This window comes from Argopecten irradians, chromosome 4 (assembly GCF_041381155.1).
Source record: "Argopecten irradians isolate NY chromosome 4, Ai_NY, whole genome shotgun sequence".
Taxonomy (NCBI): Eukaryota; Metazoa; Mollusca; class Bivalvia; order Pectinida; family Pectinidae; genus Argopecten; species Argopecten irradians.
The window spans coordinates 45,024,214-45,045,688 of NC_091137.1; the positions used below are offsets into that span (position 1 = coordinate 45,024,214).

Sequence of the window (21,475 nt, forward strand, 5' to 3'; positions counted from 1 at the left end):
TATCACATGAAATGTCCGTGGACACTTTTATCATGGTTCGGAACTTTAAATTTATTTCGTGGGCTGAAAATTTCGTGGTTAGCTGATGTCATGGTGCTTTAAATAATGTATAAATAATGTAGTTGTTTTAATAATATCGGCTATTCGTAGTTCATTGCAAACAACAAAAACAACGAAGAAATATAAACAAAGATTAAATCATCTGATACAGCAGCAATTATGATAAAAAGATATGAAAATTAACTTAAAGATGCTCCACCACCGACAGGGCATAAACGGTACTCAACATTTGAAATATAAATGGAGTTAACCCATGTTAAATATATGTCTACTTTTTGGCGTTCGGTGGAAGTGTAATCAGAACTTCATTCTAATTAGGGTATAGTGCCGTAGATTTTTTTCGGGACGCAATTAATTATTTTCCCAATTTTTATCTTGAAGTAAAAAAAAGACCTCCAAACTTTTCAATGGTGATAATGGTGTTAGTAAATATTTAGTGTATCTGAAGAAAAACAATAATTTATCTGTTACTGTTTTTGATAGAGAAAACCATTCTTCAGCGGTGTAGAATCATTATAGAAAAGAAAACTGATCTCTCTTACGTTAAGTTAGCCGAAATATTGATTTGTGAATATACTTCCTAGCCGATAATGTAAACATTTTGTCTGGTGTTTCCACTTGCATTATGCGTACATTGTAATATCAAATCTGATATACATATGCTGTTCATGTCTTGTGTTGTGTAATATGCACCTGTTTCCGCGGTTATTACTCCCGTAACAGCTGATTAGTCGTATCCGACACCGTACCATACATCAAAAGTACAGCGTTGAAAAGAATCTCGATGTAAAATATCAATATACATTGTTCTTTTCCATGTTGTTTCTGGTCGATTTTGACGTTAAGTGCATTTAACGTAAATTGAGCGGTGTAATATTTCGGAATTATCAGTTTACATCTCACAAACATCGGTAAGCAGTGCAAAAATATCGAAATGGATAAAAAATAAAAACGTCAATGAAGAGAAAACATACTTATGTTCATATGTATATAGTAGCATATTTTACTTCTTATGTTCATATGTATATAGTAGCATATTTTACTTCTATCAAATTCATAAATAACCGATTAGCCTGGTTGTATTGTCTTCTATTGACAGTATTACGTATATTACAAGATCCTTCGACTGAGATTCTTCTGGCAGTTAAGTAGGTCTATCTGCAATATGCTATAAAAAGAATAAATGCAATGACTTCATGCAGTAAGTCACTCTATGTTAACATTCCTTCATATATTCGACACACATGTAACTCGCCATTTTTGCCTAAATGGTATAACATCAAATAATCGTTGTATAGGCACTTCTGTTGTTTTCTTGGATGTTGTAGAACCACGAAAACAATAAACTTTGTTTTAATATACTAGTAATCACTATTGTTACCCGGAATCTTATCAAAGCTTCAAAGTACAAAATATTATACACACAAATATTTCATACAGAATATTCGTAGCATATTTTTTTCGTTCCAACAATGCCATTTTTGTTAGATTACCCCTGTCAATATCGCACAAATATACCGCGGCTATACATCGTACACGAGTACACACCATATGAGGTATCGTGTGAAATAAAGATGAATATATATATATATATATATAAATGTAGATAAAGATGATATGTTGATTCAGTGTGTTAGTCTGGGTTCCGTGAACTCCGTCTTTTCCCCACCCGATAATTTAAATGACACACTACCGGTGAGGCGATAAAAAAGTTGCCGTCTTTCCACAAAAATACAGTCGATAAATGACATAAATCAGTTACCCCATCCTCAATACTCCATGGGTTACTACAACTGACGTTATATCCTCCCCTGTACTATCTCATTGCAAAACTTAGGCAGTTCAAGAGAAAACGAACTGACTAACCACAGGCCTGTAGAGCCTTTCTTTGAAAATTACAGTGAGAACGACACCCAAGTTCAAAGCAACAGTCAACCACAGTATACCGTTATTTTTTTTATTAATTTCGTGTGTATCAAAGGATCGAATTACCTGTGTCTTCTATTGCCTCCAGTTTTATAATGCGATAGTCCAGAGGTGGACATAAAGTCAATGATAGTAACCCTTGGAGTATCGAGGATGCTGTTACCCCTGTAACGGGTTATAACTCGCTCGCATTGGTGTTCAGCCTAGCCTTCATTGCAACTTCTTACAACAAATAATTATGCAATTTAATCTTAACCTATGTATGGACACATCCTTGATACACCAGGGGTTACTTTCACTCGTAATATCCACCCCTTGGCTATGTCATAGTAATATAATGAAGTCGAAAATGTATACTATCTCAACGGAAACTGCATGCAGAAATTTAACCAGAAAAAAGAAATATGAAGAATTTTAGACTCAAATTTAAAGTGACAATTCACTCAGGCTAATTCTTTTACATAACCAAGAAGCAAAATATAGCATACATGTATTGTTCTACAGTTCTTATGAAACATATAACATAAAATATTGACAAATTCCACGTCATTATTAAGTGTTTTAATTGATACCGTTGAAATTACAAATCGTTGATCAATACGATAAAGCATGTACATGTATACGCTGTACCCTTACCCTAGCCAAAGTCACACACGCTAAACAAATGAACTACATAACCACTAAGGAGGTGATAAGATGATTTTTAGGCAAGACAATTCACCTAATAAGGTAAACACACTGCTGTCAGAGCGATTTGAGCAGTTCTAGACAAAAATTGCATTACTTTACGAGCAAGGGACAGGGTTCGGCATACAAGACGTTTGACCACGATGTGTAATGGCGGACAGCGAGCTAGTTTGAATATTTCACACACATTTCACCACCATGGGCATTTCAGGCATATCACAGTAAAACCGACTGAGCTAATTTCCTGTACAAATTTTAATGTTCTCTTAGACCGAATTGTCCCTTTAATATTCAATGAACACATACAAGAAAAAATCAAGAAAGCAAACTTCACGTTCGCAATCCTCAGAAAAAACCATTTCAATTGATGGGTAAAGCGTCATTTATTCCACTTTACATTACAAATGTTTACTTAGATCATAGCTTGATTACGCCTGTCCTGTGTGTGCTTCACATCTTCAAAAACTAATTGAAAAAAACCGCAGATGAGCAACTAGGTGTCTCCCGGAAGTGAAGACTATGACTATTAAGAGAACGATTGAAGAAACCGAATCTACCAATGCTAGCCTTCATGAGAATCAGACGAGGCATGTTTGAACTACATGTATATGAAATATATTTATGATAAAAAATGCTGTAATGCCATTTTACTTTGGCATGAACTATCAGGTCGTCATAGTGGTAGAGGATACACACGAATATTCCCTAAACGATCATCAATTTTACTCAGAAAAATATATTTCACTATCAGAACAGTATCTTTATGGAATGAACTGTCTGAACATGCAGTATTTATAATTAATTGTCGCTTAATTTTTTTCCAATTAGAAAGCAACAATAACATCGAGTTATTTTGTTTTTGTTTTGTTTTAATCTAATTTGGTTTATAGTATTTGGTATCCACTAAATCTGAGGACTTTTAAGAGGGTAACCAGTATATAGCTTTTAGAATCTTACTGCCTGGTGTAGGGCAAAATATTCATGTCGCCTGAGGCTGTATTGCATGACTAACTATGCAATACATGTACAGCATCGTGACGTCACAGCGTCAGCAAAATTACTATTTTCTTAGTACAATTTTAGTGGGTTTTTTTCCAGAAAGTAGTCTGGTTTGGCGTTTTAACACGCAAACAACGGGATTTGCGTTGAAAATGTGTAGAGAATTGCCTTGCAGTTAGTTTTTTCTCGAATTCATTGAAAATAGCAGGCTATTATAGTTGTATAAATACAATTAAAGGATGAGAGAAAAACACTCTGATTTATGTGGATATAAAGGATAGGGATATTCTACCCTCGGGATCGTAAAATGTTGTAATACCGTCGGCAAACCTCAGGTTTTACAATTTTGTTGTGATCCCGAGGGTAGAATATCCCTATCCTTCATATCCACATACATTGTATGAAAGAATCTTATAATCTTTATCTGGACCTGTGTTCGAATACTGATGAACAGTATGTCTAGTTACATAATAAAGCAGCACATTCGTTTTCTAGTGATGCCGGGATTATTTCCTCAGGGAAAGTGAAATGCGTTGCAAGTATATGGCTTTGAGCTTTACATGGACATGTTTCCTGAAAGAAATTTATGTTTTACATTTACAGAGAATGCTCGGAAAATGTTATCGTGAGGATGGCAGCACATCTGATTGACAACTCTGTATTTGTATATTACAGATTTAAGTAATTTTCGGGAAGGTATCAATTATCATAAGTAGGTATCATCAGCAAGAATGACGTCGTTTTCTCTGAAAAATATTACGTGCTACCATTCCAAACAACCTGCCGAAGTTCAAAGAAATACAATCTGTCCTTGTATGAAGATAATGAGATTTTCATAAAATAAATCCTCTTGTGTTTCGTTTGTAATTTTGCCCGTTTTATCACCTCAATTGCTTATGAGCAGCTGTAGGAAATTAAAATGTTCAACGAAGTTTTCAAAATGCTACCTCAATTACTTTTACTTATGTGCATCTGTAGGAAACAAATGTTCAACGAAGTTTTCAAAATGCATTAAACTTCCACGACACACTGCATGACCATCTACAGAAAACCTATTTGAAAGAGCATACGGATAATGTATATAACGTGTGTCGGGAGGAACGCTTTAGAAACATATTTTTATACTTATTCAATTTCCTTTATCTTGTTATGCAAGAGAAGACTTACGTTAAGAAGTGAAATATACGATTTAAAGCTTACATGTTCTTTTGCAGTTCTAATTGGAATATGATTGTGCTGAACTATGGTGGATTTATTCTTGAAATGTCGAGGCTATTTCTTTTGAATTTAATATTTTTCATGTTCATAGTACACGTTGCTAGGATTATTATTTAAACATTGTATTATCTTGAAAGAGAATGAGTTCACCATGTGTTATGCAGGTACGTACGTGCATTCGTCATGTGTCATGCAGGTAAATTTTTCGCCGCGCGTTTGTTGTTGATTTTTATTTACTTTCTATTAGAAAATATGCCGTCAAGTCCATTGAGAGAAGCTCCGGACAAACTACGATAGACCTTGGATCTATTTAAAGCATCTAAAGGACAGTGAAGGAATTCATGAAGCACTCCATCTGTCATTCAAGTCTTATTAAACAGAATAGGTGTAGATCTTGTGTGACGCAGTACCTTTGTGCGGTCCTTTTCGACGCCAGCTGTTCTTTACTTATACTTCAATAAATTGATTAAAATATGCCCGCAGATTTTTTTCTGTGAAGAAAATTGTCAATTTGTCACTACTTGGGTAGAAGCTTATCAGTAAATACTGTCATTTCAGAAGACACTGACCACGACGATAGTCCTAAGCCTGATAATTGTAAAGGTAGGTTCATTATTAATTAAGCTTTCCAAAACCGTTCGTTAGAAGAATTTTCTTAACTTCAACCACGTTTTATAGGTCGTATAAGATTTATATCATATAATCTTTTTCGTTATCTATTTTTTGTAACATAATTTTGAAAACCTAGTAGTAGTAAAAAATCTATAAAAATATGTAACATGCGTAAACTTGGATTGTTCAACTTTAGTGTAAATGAAAAATCGCTCTCTGCAATTCGGATACTATTAGAGATAATATTACTTCATTATATTAGTGGTTTTATGTCTGCATTTTATATCACTTAATATTGTATGTAATATAATACTTTCTTATATTTTTCCTATTTGTAATTCATGATTAAGATACAAAATCTTGCACGCAAGATGCACGCTTCAATGTAAGATATCTTTACGAATTTATAATACTTCAACTGTCTTAATTGTTATAATGACATGTCAATAGACATATTAGTATTGGTAGTATTGCATGGAAATTGCAATATCAAAAAATGAAATCGAAAATCCTAAAACGCTTAAAACTGTCAAACTATTGCTGTCATTGAGTCATTTGGTAAAAATAAGTGTGTAATAGTTTCTACATTTAAGAACTATGCAATTTCAAGATGCTTGCCAATAAAACTCTTATCCACATATGAAAAACACGTAATTATATGGGAAATTCCCACTAGAGTGGGTTGCATCAAGAAAATAATGCAACAGTTTTCCTTTTATTTATTGCATTGACGACCTTAACTACCTAAGACAGATGCAGCTAAACGTGCAAGATCAATGCAGATTGCACCGCAGGTATTCACTCCTTCATGCCGAGACAGCCCAAGGATACCACCCTCAATTTTATATACATCACTGACGTCAGAGTGTTATAAAATTGACAAAATTTGCCCCTCAGGCATGATTAACCAAGTACAATGCTACATTTGATAAAAACACACAACGTTTAAGATTGAGCGTTTACTGATATCACCACATCTGCACATGCATAGGGGAGTTGAATTGTTACTAGCTTCTGATGGTCGAACATGAACTGAAGCAGGTAATTGTTTTATAATTAGTCGTTTCCAATTAACAAAAAAACCCAAGGAAATCTTTAATGCTGTTTTTGCTGTATTTTTGAATATTTCAATATAGAGCGCGTTTAGTGTTGGAAAATAATGACGTAATAAGTTTTAGTCAATTTGACATTTTTTCCATTAGTTGTATTCTTTAAAAAGATTGTGTAACTTATTATTTCATTAGTGATAATGTAAGAAGAAGATAAACTAAAATCTCACTTTATACTTATCTTCTGTTCATGTATCGTATACGACAATAGTAAAGAAGGTTATACTAACATGTTTTGTTTTTGTTTAGCAATCGTTAAAATTTTCGTTAAAATCCACGTTTGATAATATCAGTACAATACAGTTGAATTGAAACTTGTTCTCGTTGCTCTTTGTGTCAGAACACATAGACATAGAATGGAAAAAAATATTGTACTGTTATTTGATCAAGTTACTATTCGCACTCATTTGAATACATAAAAAACCATCGAGGAAGATATTTTACCAGGTGCTAATATCAGCAATAGAATCATATTTTTGGTTAAATTTGAAAATGTGTTGACATAGTTTATCTAAAGTCTGCAGGAATTTGTACTATCGTTACATACATACGAACAATCGTATGGGGAACTATTAGACGTTTTTGTTTTTCATCAAATGTTTATAAAGCGCAGGATTAGTGTTGTTTTTGTACAAACAAACTAACGTATTTCTATAATGCTTACAAATTCTTAGGCCAAAACTATGTCTGTTTAGGATTACATCGGAAAAAAAAATGGGTCGGTAGGTCTTCACCCTAAAGTAATGGCCGGAACCGGAGTCTGAGATCGAAATCCCGACTTTAAATTGTTTTTCGTAGGAAAGTGGAAAAAAATAGGGTCGGGGGTAAACAATAAGGGTCGGTTGGGTAACCCTAAACAGATATATTTTTGTGGCCTCATGCTTATCACCTGTATACGTTTATATCTATTCAAAATGTAATTTGTAAAATAATCTGTGTTGTTTTGTTTCGCTTTTTTGTTCCTTTACAGTACAAAGATGCATAAATTGCGGAATGAAGCGAAAACATTTCTTTTAAAAATTTGGACAGAGTTTACCATCGCAACATGTTGTAAATCAGTATTTGATGACGACCATTTTATGATAGCGTAGTAGAAATTTTACTGGTATCGGTATCATTGTCCAAAATGGATATTTGACGACTAGTCAATAGACAACTGATTTTTATGTTGTGAAAAAAAGTTTTAAATCTAAAATATTTAAAATGCAATCGTTATGCGATATTTTAAAACAGATCACTAGAGGGGGATCTTTATTTACCAATCTATCATTCTAAAAGACGATTTTTTATATTATTATCTAACATAAACATACCCAAGCTTTCAATTACCAAAACCGACATACAAACTTACCCAATATGCTGGAAATTTCTTAAAAAAACAGCATCAGCTGTCCTAATACTAAAACCCAACTTACTGTTGCGTGTCCATGAAGTTATGGTATTTCGCATCCAATTATAATTCACAAAAATAAAACACATTGAATATGAAAAATCATGCGAGAGCCATTCTCCGGAAGGGAAATACATTAATTATTTAACATGATTTTTTTAGATAAAATATAACAAAATGACACGAGAATGTTTCAATTATAAGTAAAATAACTTTTAAATGTAAGTCGTGAAATTAAATCGTCGTTAAAAAGTCGTTAGGAATGAAAATGCAAAAATGAGGTGGTTTACAAAATATACTAAAAAACTAACAACTTAAAGTGCATCCTTAAAGCTGAATAATGTGCGTTTAAGTTTTAATAAAACTGGTTAATTATTCAGGTATCCATAACGTAATTGATCATGTAAAATGACTCGTATAGAATATTCAGCAATTATATAGCTACGTGAGATATCAAGCGATCAGTATTTTTATTTATCACACTGAAATAATTATAGTTCTGATCGATATTATTCTCCACAGCCAGTCTCTAACTGGGAAGCTTAGCAAGCACAAAACAATTTTCAAAAACATTTTTTGAAACATGTGCGCCATGTTTAAATTTTTTTGAATGGTATCGATTTACAATACAATGAAAATACGCTTTTGTTATAATTCAAAATAAAATGTAGGACAATTATATAAGAAGACGATTTTCTGTTCCCATGTTCGCAAGCTAACAAAGCTTTGTGATATACAAAATATGCAACACAGATGAACATGCATTGTTAACGACTACATTCAATGAAGACATGTTGGCTGGCATTTTTATATCCTGGTCGATAATAATGTTTTTGCAGTTTTCAATAGGACATCTGATATGCTTATTATACATTTGGTTTGTTTTTGGTGTCTTCACATATGTTTGTAGATTGGTAGTGATTAAGGAAACAAAACGTGACATTTAAAAAGAAAATGCATGAGTGAACATAAACTACTACCTTTCCTTGATGTCTGAACTGGAAATTACAAAACTGGCCTGCAAATGGGTCATATCACGATATGTATTGTTCACACAGGAGCCAATGTGGCAATTGGTTAAGGTGCCCGACACACTATCATTAACATTTAACTACTGAGTTTCCAGTTCTGAATCTCTAAGCCATTCAGTGCCCAGATAATAAGCAAAATTAGGTTGTCTGCTTTTATTCGGGTAATCCGGATTATCTCTGACATAAAAGTAAGGTCTGTGCTTGATGTGACATAAGACTAGACATATCTAACTAAACCTTTTATTAGAATGCAGGAAGTGTCATCTGCCTTTTGTTTCACTAACGTTACCATAAAGAAGTGTCTGTTTGTTGCTAGTAAATATGTTCAAAATTACACCCTATTTTTTGCTATTGAGGCATGACACATATGTTTGCACCCCATATCAGTTAATGATTGTTCCTTTCGTTGCAATCCGTTTTAACGTATATCTGACCGATATCTATACATGTATATCTGTCAAGAGAACAGTACTGTCGTCTAATCCGGATCTCTGTCTAATATGGCTTAATTGTATGACATGTTTTTCGTTACATTCCTAATCACAGTTATTACAACCTGAATAATCCGTAGATTTTGCCTATACCGGTTAAATATATGCTTATCACATGACATCCGATTTAGGCAAATAATACTTTGTCATCTTTTGTACAATTCAAATTGACACTTACCTTTAGGCGTATAAAGATTGTACTTTTGTTCCATCGCATTATTGTATGAGGCGACCAATTATTTTGGTATTTTAAGTATCTTGGGGATATCATATTTCCTCTTTTATCTTAGTAACTGAAAAGATTATAGTTTATCACATTTATAAAGACAAATATTAGAGAAATTAATAATATAGATTTCTCTACTTTTCCTCTTTGTGATGCTTCACTTTTGAAAGTTCGTCTGTATGAAGAAAGCTTAGTTGATATCACCTAGTGGTTACACATGATATTCTATTAAAGTGGTAGGTCTTATATTTGCTATTAGAGGTTCAACATTAGTTTGTCCATTTTCAGCATATTGATGGGATGTGCTCTTCGGCATCTTTTGCTTACGCTTCATTTAAGTTGCCATAAAATAAGTCTCACGTCCTAGCCATCATTAAGCATTGAATATATCATGCAAAATGAATCAGAATGCAAACTTACGGAAAATGATAATAGTTGAACCATAAATATCAAAAATATAAACACATTCTGACTCTGGGTCTCATCTTAATGTTATAAACTCACATGATATTGGGGTTGATGCAAAAAATGGTTCCGATGACACTTTCTTGTTAACGGAGTTGGGGACACCGTGGCTAAGTCTCTTTGAATGCATTGGAATGAGATTGAATCCAGAAAAAAATAGCCACCGATGAATCGATAGGAAATATTTTGCAAAGTAATAGAAGACAAAAATATCAGGGTGGGGATATTAGAATATTTTAATTTTGGCATGTTTCGCGAAAGCTCAGCGATTTCTTAAAGATAAGCCACACACTTTACTCGAGTGGATATGGATTTGCACTTTCGTCGATTGTTGCAATTCAGCGAGTAGAGTTGCTTTTTTTCTGTAAAAACACACTTTTATTTTTTTCTGTGAGCTCGATTTAACACGTTGTGTTTAAATACATACTTAAGTAAATACAAATGTGATAACTACTGCAAGTAATGCAAATATTTCTCAAAGCAGTATTTGTTTTAGAACGCCAATAAGTGTATTCTTTGCCGTAATATGACACACTACTGTTCATAACGTGACATCTGTTCAAACGCCTTTTTTTAAGTCCGATATTAAGTTCACTGTTCCACCCGTATATCGTATCTTACTTGTAAGTAATGCTAGTTGTAATGTGATACACTGGACATTTTTAGACAGACTGTTTACAGATACTTACAGATACTTCATTTGAATATGAATGCAAATATATATCTACCGATGATTCTAGGATGATTAAGAATCATTGTTTCTGATCTCGCGTGGGCTAGGTACATACGTCAGCACGGAGTGTCATTCGATACATAAGTAAATATGTGGATAGTATTTATGTTATGCATGAAATATGATATGATCCTCATAGATCAAGTTAAAAACCGATAGGTTAAAGGCAAAATAATTTTTCTACTAAACTAATTCAACAGACGGAGTTATTTGGTTCATATGATTTATTATTAAGTTTGATTTGGGAGGCTTTGAAGGTTATTAGATACTTAGTTTTTCGTTATTATTAATTTTATTTGCCTTTACAGTTTACGACCAAGATTGAACTCAAAAGCCAGTGATTTCTTAAAAGAATCGTTATTCTGATTTATGGTGCGTTTTGCACCGCATTTTAATTAGGATTTAGGGCACAGTTTCACAAACATTCCTTAAATTTAAGGATTTCCTGAACTTTAAATTTCCATAGGAAAGATTTACAAATTTTAAGGAAGGCTCCTTAATTTAGTGGTTTTATTGTGTAATGTTTTCCTATAGGAAACTTTAAGTTAAGAAATTCCTGAAAGTTTAAAAGTTGAATCTGGCTCCTGGTATAGTACTATATCAACTATATCAACGGTAAGTCTTAAATTTCTTTGTTTGCTTAGAGGGATGAAAGGTATGATAATAGATTTCGTGATTTATTATTTCTTCTTTATTATTGGTTAATCGGATGATAACTGAACAAACACATTTATATATTTTTTTTCTTTGCTCTAAATTGTCTTTTTAAATTACAATTTATTCCGTGTGCTTGTTGTAATTGCCAGTTACTGTAAATCAACTTATTTCCGCGTACAATTTCGTATCGCATATTTCACGTGATTTAGGGAATCGCGGAAATAAATCACCGCTACATAGTTTCAAACAAAACAATCTAGATCGCAAAAATAATTCATTGTGAATAAAATGTTAGGCAGAAAAAGCAGGAAATTATGCCGTCGCGAAACTAAGTTGAATTACAGTACTTTGTTTACCTGGAAAACTTTTTTAATGTTCATTTCTTCCTCATTATTAAATTTTCAACGGAAAAAATAAGCAGAGATTTCATCCTTGGGGTGATTTGTATTCAAATAATGTACGTATTATATACAATACGTGGAACGTTTTTGCAGTAATACATGATAATTAATTTTCAACATATACAATTCAATTGATGTTTGACGTTTTGACCCTTTACCCGTATTGTATTAATGACTCGTCAATCCATCGTCAAACAAACAACACGTGATGTGAAAATATTTTACGTACATTTGTACGAAATTATTGTCGCATATCATAATTCTGTTCAATATTTTTATCTACATTTATTTCATCTGTGTTTCCTTGATACTTACCATGCGTGTATCTGTAGATAATGAATATATCGATTTCTCACATATCTTCTCAGAATTGTATAGAGGGGATAATTTAGTCATTCAATAGATGTTTATATATCATGAACATATTCAATTATTTTTTCTACATCTGTTTATACAAAAAGCTGTTGGACATTTTAAGTGACAAAAGAAATCCCTTCAATAGGGAAAGTTGTTATCATTTAGTTGTTGACTGAAGATTAAAGTAGCTTCTTCCTTCACGATTTCTGCCCGAAAATAATTGAGTTTAATAATTTATTATCAAAGTATTATTGTAATACTTCCTTATGGTATATATTTATTAAAAAAATGAACATTAGAACAAAGACAAACTACACGAAAATATTTAATTAAACACTGAACAATCTTTATAAAAATGGGTATCAGAATATAAAATAGTATAATTTTGTCATCAAACTATTTTTTTAAAATCTAAATCTTTTGACAATTTATTTGCATATTTTTTTTGTAATCACGTGACCTTGCCCATTTGATATTTTCGAATTAGGACACGTTGACGACACGTTGACGAACAAGACCAATGGCACCAAAAGATTTGAATGCGTCAAGGTCAAAGGGTGTAATAGTATATGATCAAATACAGTAAAACACGTTTATAATGATCATGCTTAAAATGAATTCATGGCTATAACGCTGTAATTTTCATTCCCCATTAATGCTCATGAACGATGCCTTTAATATGTGTATAACAAACTTTGCTTATAACGAAGCGATTTTGTTGATCCCAAGGGGTTCGTTATCTAACTGTGTTTTACTTTAGGTATTCATTTGAGATTTTATATACAATAACTTAAAACTTGCATAAGCATACTAACATGGAAAAGACATTATATGTTTATGGTATAAAACAATTTCATAAGATGCAGTTGGTAAAAGTCTATAGGCATTCCGTTTATAATACAATCACCTAAAGATTCATTTTATGGTTCTTTAACACTATATAACTATACCTTAACATATCTCTTTTCTGTATTTGCATATTACTATGTGCTCTTGCGTGTAGGTATTGATTGTGACATTATGTGTTTGTCATACAGTTCAGAGAAATCGGGGCCGCGGTGGCCGAGTGGTTAAGATGTCCCGACATATTACCACAAGCCCTCCACCTCTGGAATGCGGGTTCGAATCCCATGTGGGGCAGTTGCCAGGTACTGACCGCTGGCCGGTGGTTTTTCTCCGGGTACTCCGGCTTTCCTCCACCAACAAACCTGGCACGTCCTTACATGACCCTGGCTGTTAATAGGACGTAAAACTAAACAAACAGAGAAATCGACGTGAATTTCTCCACAAAATAATGACGTCACAATGGATACCTACCCGTAAGGAAGATGAATCTGTAATAGGCAAAGACGAAATAAACGGTGATAAATCATAGCTAAATATGATTGACATACCCTTTGAATACCAATAATAATACATACAACCTCATCTGCCCTGTGCTATTGATCTTAAAGATCAATTGCTCCTCTTTACTTGTTCATAAAAACATAAATAACTTTTAAACCTAAAACATGAAAAAGACTTGTCAAACGTAATCATACACCAAAACCTGTGCAATTGATAATATATCATGTTTATAGATAAGAATAATTGATTTGCTAGATTTCATTTATATACTATCCCCCCATGAACTTTGTTAACACATCATATAGATCTTTTTTGACATCCGTTTAGTTGACGTGAATTGCGAACCCGAAATCGATAAGCATGATTGTTAGTTTTAATTAAGTACCAGATGTGACTCGTCCACCCTCTGGGCCGAATACCGAGATTGGTCGATCATGCGAGAGGAATAAACAGGTTTATGTCCTTAACAGATAGTTAACGATAATTGTGTTTCTTTCTATCACAAACTTGTAATTCTTTCACCTATTTCTGCTGATTGCTTGCAAAAGGCACCATGTGTATATAATTGTTCAGCATCTCTTCATATTATTTTTCTTCTCGGGAGTTGCAAAAATGAAAATGAACTACTTGTGTATCCACAAAACAGCAAAATGATTAAATTGGGACAATGCAAAAAATCAATAGAAAAAACATGTCACGAATAGTGAGTTTCTATGGTGGATAATTAAAATATTTTATTTTAAATTTGTTCAAAATATAGGACAATAACAAGGGGTAGGGAATAAGTTATTGATACAGTACACTGTTTATTCCCGCTGTTTAGCTGTTTATATTTTTAAGTTAAGGACCTTTGTTGATGTCAATATAATGCTGTCTTATGTCATAAGATTTTTTTTCAAATGTCCTCATCTTTATAGATAAGAAATTGCTGTCTAAAATAGCCAGAGCATTGTTTGATATGCATGCGTATTAAATGAATAGCGTAGGCTCTAGAATGCCACCTTGATAAACACTGTATTTGGTAATATAATCGAATCGGTACGTGTGGAAATGGAAAAATCGAGTCGATATGGTAAATATTGACCTCAACTTGACATTGTTTTAGCCAATGAAATCACTGGACAATAACAGCTAATCTTACAGTGTTACAAAGGTATCAAACCTTCATTATTTTGTATGATAAGTAGCTTTTAATTAGTAAAAAGAATAGCCCACTTGTACGTTGCTTTCGTTTGAACAAAATCTGAAAATAAAAAAGTGGTTTAGTATCAGTAAAGCATCATTTAAAATAGGGAAGATACATGTGATGCTATTGACTTACAGGTAGATTACAACTAGATTAGTGTATTAATAATGATTAAAGATGCCGACAAAGCATAAATGATATTCATCATTTGAACAATAATTGGTATTTAATCGTGAATATATATGTATGATTAACAAAAACAATAATATAAAATAATTTACTTCGCCTTTGGTGCATGGGCAATCAGTATTTCATTCCATATAGGATATAGTGGCACAGAATTTTTTCGGGATGGAATTAATTTTTTTTATATCTTTAATTTGAAATAAAAATAGAAGCTGAAACTTTTCAATGGTGGTAATGGTCTAAAGTAAGTAACTTTTGAAATTGAAGAAAAATACTAAATCGTCTGCTCCTGTTTATAAAAGTGAAAAAATACCATTTGTCAGCGGTGGAGCATCTTAAACTTAAAAACAATTTATATTTTGATTATACATAATACAGATAGATTTCCTTTAGACTATGCCATGACAATGGCAAAATTATAGATGAAAAAAAAACAACAAAAAACAAAAAACCCAATTTCCATTCACATAGTAATCCAGGATATTTCATTTAAATAATGATTAATGAACTTTTTACTGCTTCTCTAATGTGCATACCATACACTTATATTTACATGACGTAGATCTGTGAGGAGGCTTGTCTTAACAATATCTTAACAAAATTAATTGACTAACACGCCTTCGCCGGGCTATTAAATCAAAGTACGAGAACTAGGACATATGTAAAATTCATATTGTGTGTAACTAGGACAGAGAAACGACAGCTGGTTTTGATAAAACGTATTTACGTTATACAGCCAACAAATAGAGAGTTAGAGGTTAATTTTCTGTATTAAATCCATACAGAATTTCAGTTGTTATCAACTCAACCGAATTCATCCGACACAATATGTTATTTATTGTAAAGCAAAAGGCGGATGTGCTGGAATTTGCGCGTTTCATCATGTATCTTTATCAAAAAACGTCAGAGACGTGATCGATAGAAGCTAAGTACTTCTATAGGAAACTAAGTCGACTGTTAAATTTATTATTGATTGCAATTTCTATAATTGGGCAAACACAAAAGTGAACATGGAGAATGATATTAATATCTGCTTTGATATATATCTGTACAATAATGACGATTATAGACAATGCTGAGTCATTGGAATATGAACTGCAAGTAGGTCTATATGACTTTATATTTTGAATTTGCTTTTTACAGAGTTATCTGCTCTTTAGAGGAGATACTGGTTGTTACGTCATTAGTTTATAAGCGTTACAGCATACTTCTCAAACAAAACCGTCCTTACATGACCATAGCTGTTAATAGGACGTTCATTAATGTATACCTAGCTAGTTCTTTATAAGTGCTATATATAATAAATATAACTTTATGATACATGTATATTGTAATTTATATTTACTAAATTGAATATGAAATATGGTTTAAACTAATACAGGTACGTTGTCATAGGGATAATGTTTGGAAAAGTTGAATCTAATCCTCAATTTTTCTCTCAGATTTAACGTACGTCACAACGCCTAACTGAGTACCAACTCCTACGTTATACTAGATTATTTTGATAGGATATGTACTATCCTTAGCGAAATAATTCATCTTGTCTGACAGAAGAATAAAGACACACTCTTCAATCGATATAATGTTTATGGCTACATTGTGAACGAACAAACGTATAAACTAAGAAAGATCACATGGGACTGACCCATGTCGAACTGACATTGCGAGTAAGATGTTGTTGGACACAACAGCTTCCTAATAATGTAGCGTTGTGGAATGATTTTGGAGGAAATAATTGTTGCAATCAGATTGTGAAAAACATGGAGGAAAAAGAAATTCTTGACGAAAATTCAGAAGAAATCTTTGAGTTAGCATACACACAGATTTCATGTAAGTAAACCGAAAAAACGACACCGTGAATGCAATTTATATATTATTTTTTAATGTTATAGAAAAATAAATCCTTGGCAAAAATTCACAAGATAAACTTAAGCGTGCATACACATTTAATATACATATTCGGTATTTGAATAAATCGAAAGATTGATAGTGGGACTACAGTGTAAATGCATTCAAAATACTATCTATATTTTCAAATTCTCTCAAACAATATAATATAGCCTATTATATTATCGCTTTTGTGCCTGATTTTCCTGCAAACTAAAAAGCTTTGTATATCCGAATATAAAATCAGTTGACATCGTAAAGTACAATTCGTTAAAATTGAATTCTCGACTCGTATACTGATCTCAATTCTAACATATAAAGACGTAGAGATTATTGAAAAATCACTTAAAATGAATTTTCGGATATGAAAAAACAACATGAATATGAAAATGCAATTGTACCAGTGCATAATCTACTTCTATACCTACACATCGTACAATATACAAAATCCTTACATAGTTACATGTGTTGAAATTTTAACACCATTTGCATATCTTGTAAAAAGTAAAACTGAAGACGTCACATTAAAATATTTCAGTATTTATTTGGCAGAAATGTAGAAGATTGAAAATTCCTAAAATCACATATAATGTAAATGACTGTAATTATGGCAAGTAGTAAAAAATGCTTCAAGACGTGAATATCAATTGCAATGAGGTGAACAACGTCAGTCAAAATGCCCAAAGTGTTCAACTACTCTGCGTTGGTGATGGAGCTAATGAGTTTTACAAGTTATGGAAGTTACTGACATATCCTTCAAAAAAAGAACTTCCTTCAATGATAGTCTTAATATGAAATTTTTGGTCACCTTGAAAATTTTCACTTAATGTTTTTTTCAACCTCTCTTTTCTGCATTTGGATCAAATATTTTTTTCCAAGAAAATATACAATAGCCACCAAGGAGTACACATGCATATTTTTGTAACATACCACACCTGAATGATTTAATCTGTGTAATCTCTGTCATTGTCTAATGGCAACATGTGGTAACTTCTTTGTTAGCCAGGTCTGTACATCATTGTTAAATACCATTGTACCGACATATCCTACACGATAACACGTACGGTTTACTTAACAAATACTCATCCGATAAATTGATATTTTGTTACCGTTAAAGTGGATCTATTACGGGAAATCCGTATTCTAGCTACCTCGGTTTCGATACATATGTGAGGTCATTCATTTTGATCAAGTGTTATTATGGGACCAAAGTGGTCGAATGGAGGAACATTTTCGAATCAAATGGTAGGCAGGTTGTTGCCATATACTGAACCGTAGGTCGATGATTTTTTCCAGATACTCCGAATTTCATTCATCTTATTAACTTAACATCACCCAAATAACTAAAAAAAACATTTAAATAGTAGGTTATAAACCCAAACAATGTTTTTTTCCTAAATGGTTTCTAATATTACAAAGAACATATCACAGTATCACAAAAAGAACTTCTCAACACTCTTAAGATATACTAACAAGGTTGATGACGTTATATTAGGACAATTAAAACGAAAGAAAATGCTTGTCTACATCAACAATATTAAAGTCGTTAAGTGGTCGTTGTAAAACATTAAGATTTTAGAAAAAGAATATTACAAGTAATTTTTTAACAAGCTTCACGCTGGTCGAATTCTGTACCGAATTAGATTATGGACAGGTCAATAATATCATCTTAAATAAAAACATGTGTCTGTCGTCAGGTACATTGAAACTAGGCATAAATGACGTTAATATACTTGACATCAACGTCATAGCTTTTCACATCAATATAATAAGGAATGTCACGACCATTGTTTGTTTATTTTCTTTAACTTATCTCTTTTTAACGGTCGATAGTGTTATCTCATGAAGGTCGCCATTGCCCTGGCTACAGATGTAGAGCAATGTCTTTTGATGATAACCATCACATTTGATATTAATCTTGTCACGTCTCGATCTAACTTTGAAAAGACGCTAAGGACATACGCACCAATGGAATCAATGAACCGGAAAATCTCAAATTGGGACACATGTCATCGTACGAAAGTATTTGTTTGTTTATTCGATAAGAGGACAAAATTCAAGTTTACTCATCGAAACTGCTGTTTTATAGCACATGAGTTGTGATGATTGTATGATTAAGGTTTGTAACATCAGTATTCTGTTGTTGGATTGACCGTTGCAAATAGGAAGACGTTCACAGCTGTTAATATGACCTGAAATACAATCAAAGCCGTTGCTATTTTATTTTCAATGGGCGAAAACAAGCAATCTTAATAGAACTGTATTTAAGAATACTAATTATGTATTATATTCCTTTGAACATGTTGAAATTTAGGTCAAAGTTAAAGCTGATGTCAACTTGCTTTATAGGCCAACCCCCATAATAAACAATTAACCGAACTTGTTGATCTAATATGGAACTTCAATTTATAGGTATCGAAGACTCCTCATTAACAGTCACAAAATTCATTATTAGCTTTAAACCTCAAATTTCCCGACTACTAACTTTGCCGGATAGTAACATCCCTTCATGAAGGATTACATAAAGTGTAATGGAAAATGAAGACTGACAGAAATTGCGATTACGAATGCCTACTATGAATTCTCTTCGAATGTTCTATTATAAATAACATTAAAAAATCATTCAACAGAAGCATGAAGGACAGGCGAATGGATCAGGAACTAGTAGAAAATTAAACATATGAAGTATGTGGAAGTAATACATATTTGTTATTGATATCAAATTTCATATCAAATTATCGTTTAGGTTGTTGCATAATCAGTGCCAGATTTCTTGGTAATTTTGCGTTCCACTAATTTTGTTTGTTTTTAGTAACAAAACAATGCAGTACTTAATGTACTTTCATCCACCTTTTATCAATTTCAGTTAATGTGCATGTAATTTTAGTTTATAGTTGTTGTATAATTTTAGACTGGTGACCGGACGGCCAGAACATGGAGATCCGGACCTCCTTAATTTCCGTCTTAATCCCACTGTTTTTGGCTAGCATTGCAAGTAAGTATGCTATAATTTCACGTTGCAAAATTATGATTTTATAACCCGAATGTCCAATTAAATAATGGTTTTCTTTTCCATCTTTAATTGTAAGACCCTTGAGCAGCTTTTTGCAAATTTTCATTCGAGTTGACAACGGAATTCTTCTTGAAGACATGCTATAAGCTAAATGGACGGATAAACAATCACACACTCCTTCATTTGAGATGTATTTGTGCTACTTTATACGTTATATTCTGGATGACAATCTAACATATGCATTCATGTATATAGCATTATGCCATCAAATAACATTTTAATATCAAATCTTAGCATACCATCAAATTTATAACAGTGATGTAAAACTGATATTTTCTCTTTCACATACCATTAGTTTAGTCGCATATCATGTTGATCAATGTAAAATATAATACACCAATACTGATTGAAAGTATACAGCAAACACAATTGATTAATGTAACTTAACAGGGATGTAACATGGAAGTACATTTCTCGTCATTATTTAGCTAAAGTGAAATATATTTTCTTTCAGACGCCCAGTCAGTGAATGATACCGACAGCTGTTCATTTCACGGCTTTTACACCTGCGATCATGATGCCAACTGCATTGAAAAGCAAGGAGTCTTTGATAGTTGTGAATGTAAGGACGGATTTGAGGGCGATGGCTACCAAGGAAAAAACCACACAGGCTGCATAGGTACGGATACGACATTTATTAATCATCATAAATCAATCGTTTAAATAAAAACAATTATTATGAATATGAACGCATAGGATTCATTGGCAAGTGACTGGTTTCATTAAATACGGATAAAACACGTTTTTTTGCAGAATATACAAGTAGATTTAACATAATGGCAATAGTCTTGAGCTAAGTACTTATACAGTTTATTATAGAATCTTCGTTTGTATGTTACTATTGCCTTAAATAGTATTGTTCAAGTTCTTTTTCAGTACAATTCACGTATATGAATGCTGGATTAGCGTTGACGAGTTGCATTTATGCGCCTATAACACATTATTTTTGTCACAAATTACAAATCGATAATATATTTTTTTCTATAGATAAAAACTTCATGGGATATATTATACAATACTATTGTCTTAAACAGTATTTTAAAGTTTATTACAAGCATAGGTTAGGGTAGGAGTGTTCGATTAAAATTGCGATATTTTGCTTTCTTTCATATTTTGGTTTCACAATCAACTACTTACTAACATTGAACTCAGTTCTATAAATACGATTTTAATACTAAGCGGGGTCCAGTTGTTCTAATGGTGATTAGGATAATAACAGGTTATCGACAATCAATTTCTTGTAATACACATTTTACAAAATTTAACAAGATTCTTAAGAACAATATTCTTTACCTACATGCTGATTTTGGTGAAGATATAATTACAAATTTTGCAGCAAATGAAAAATGGAAATTTCACTAACCAAATGATCTAGCTAATTAACCATCCTTTCGAGCAACCTCGCCCTTGGTAATTAAACATAGATAAATAAGA

The 21,475-nt window shown here is 32.5% G+C and overlaps 1 protein-coding gene across 1 annotated transcript in view; it reads left to right on the forward strand.

Annotated features, from left to right (window-relative positions):
- Positions 1–5,356: 5,356 nt before the first annotated feature.
- LOC138321817 (fibrillin-1-like) overlaps positions 5,357–21,475 on the forward strand; it is a 58,161-nt gene continuing 42,042 nt past the window's right edge. Inside the window, exons 1-3 of the mRNA XM_069265797.1 lie at positions 5,357–5,493; positions 19,880–19,963; positions 20,496–20,660. Coding sequence (XP_069121898.1) covers positions 19,903–19,963; positions 20,496–20,660 — 226 coding nt within the window. The 5' untranslated portion in view covers positions 5,357–5,493; positions 19,880–19,902. The remainder of the gene's footprint in view (positions 5,494–19,879; positions 19,964–20,495; positions 20,661–21,475) is intronic.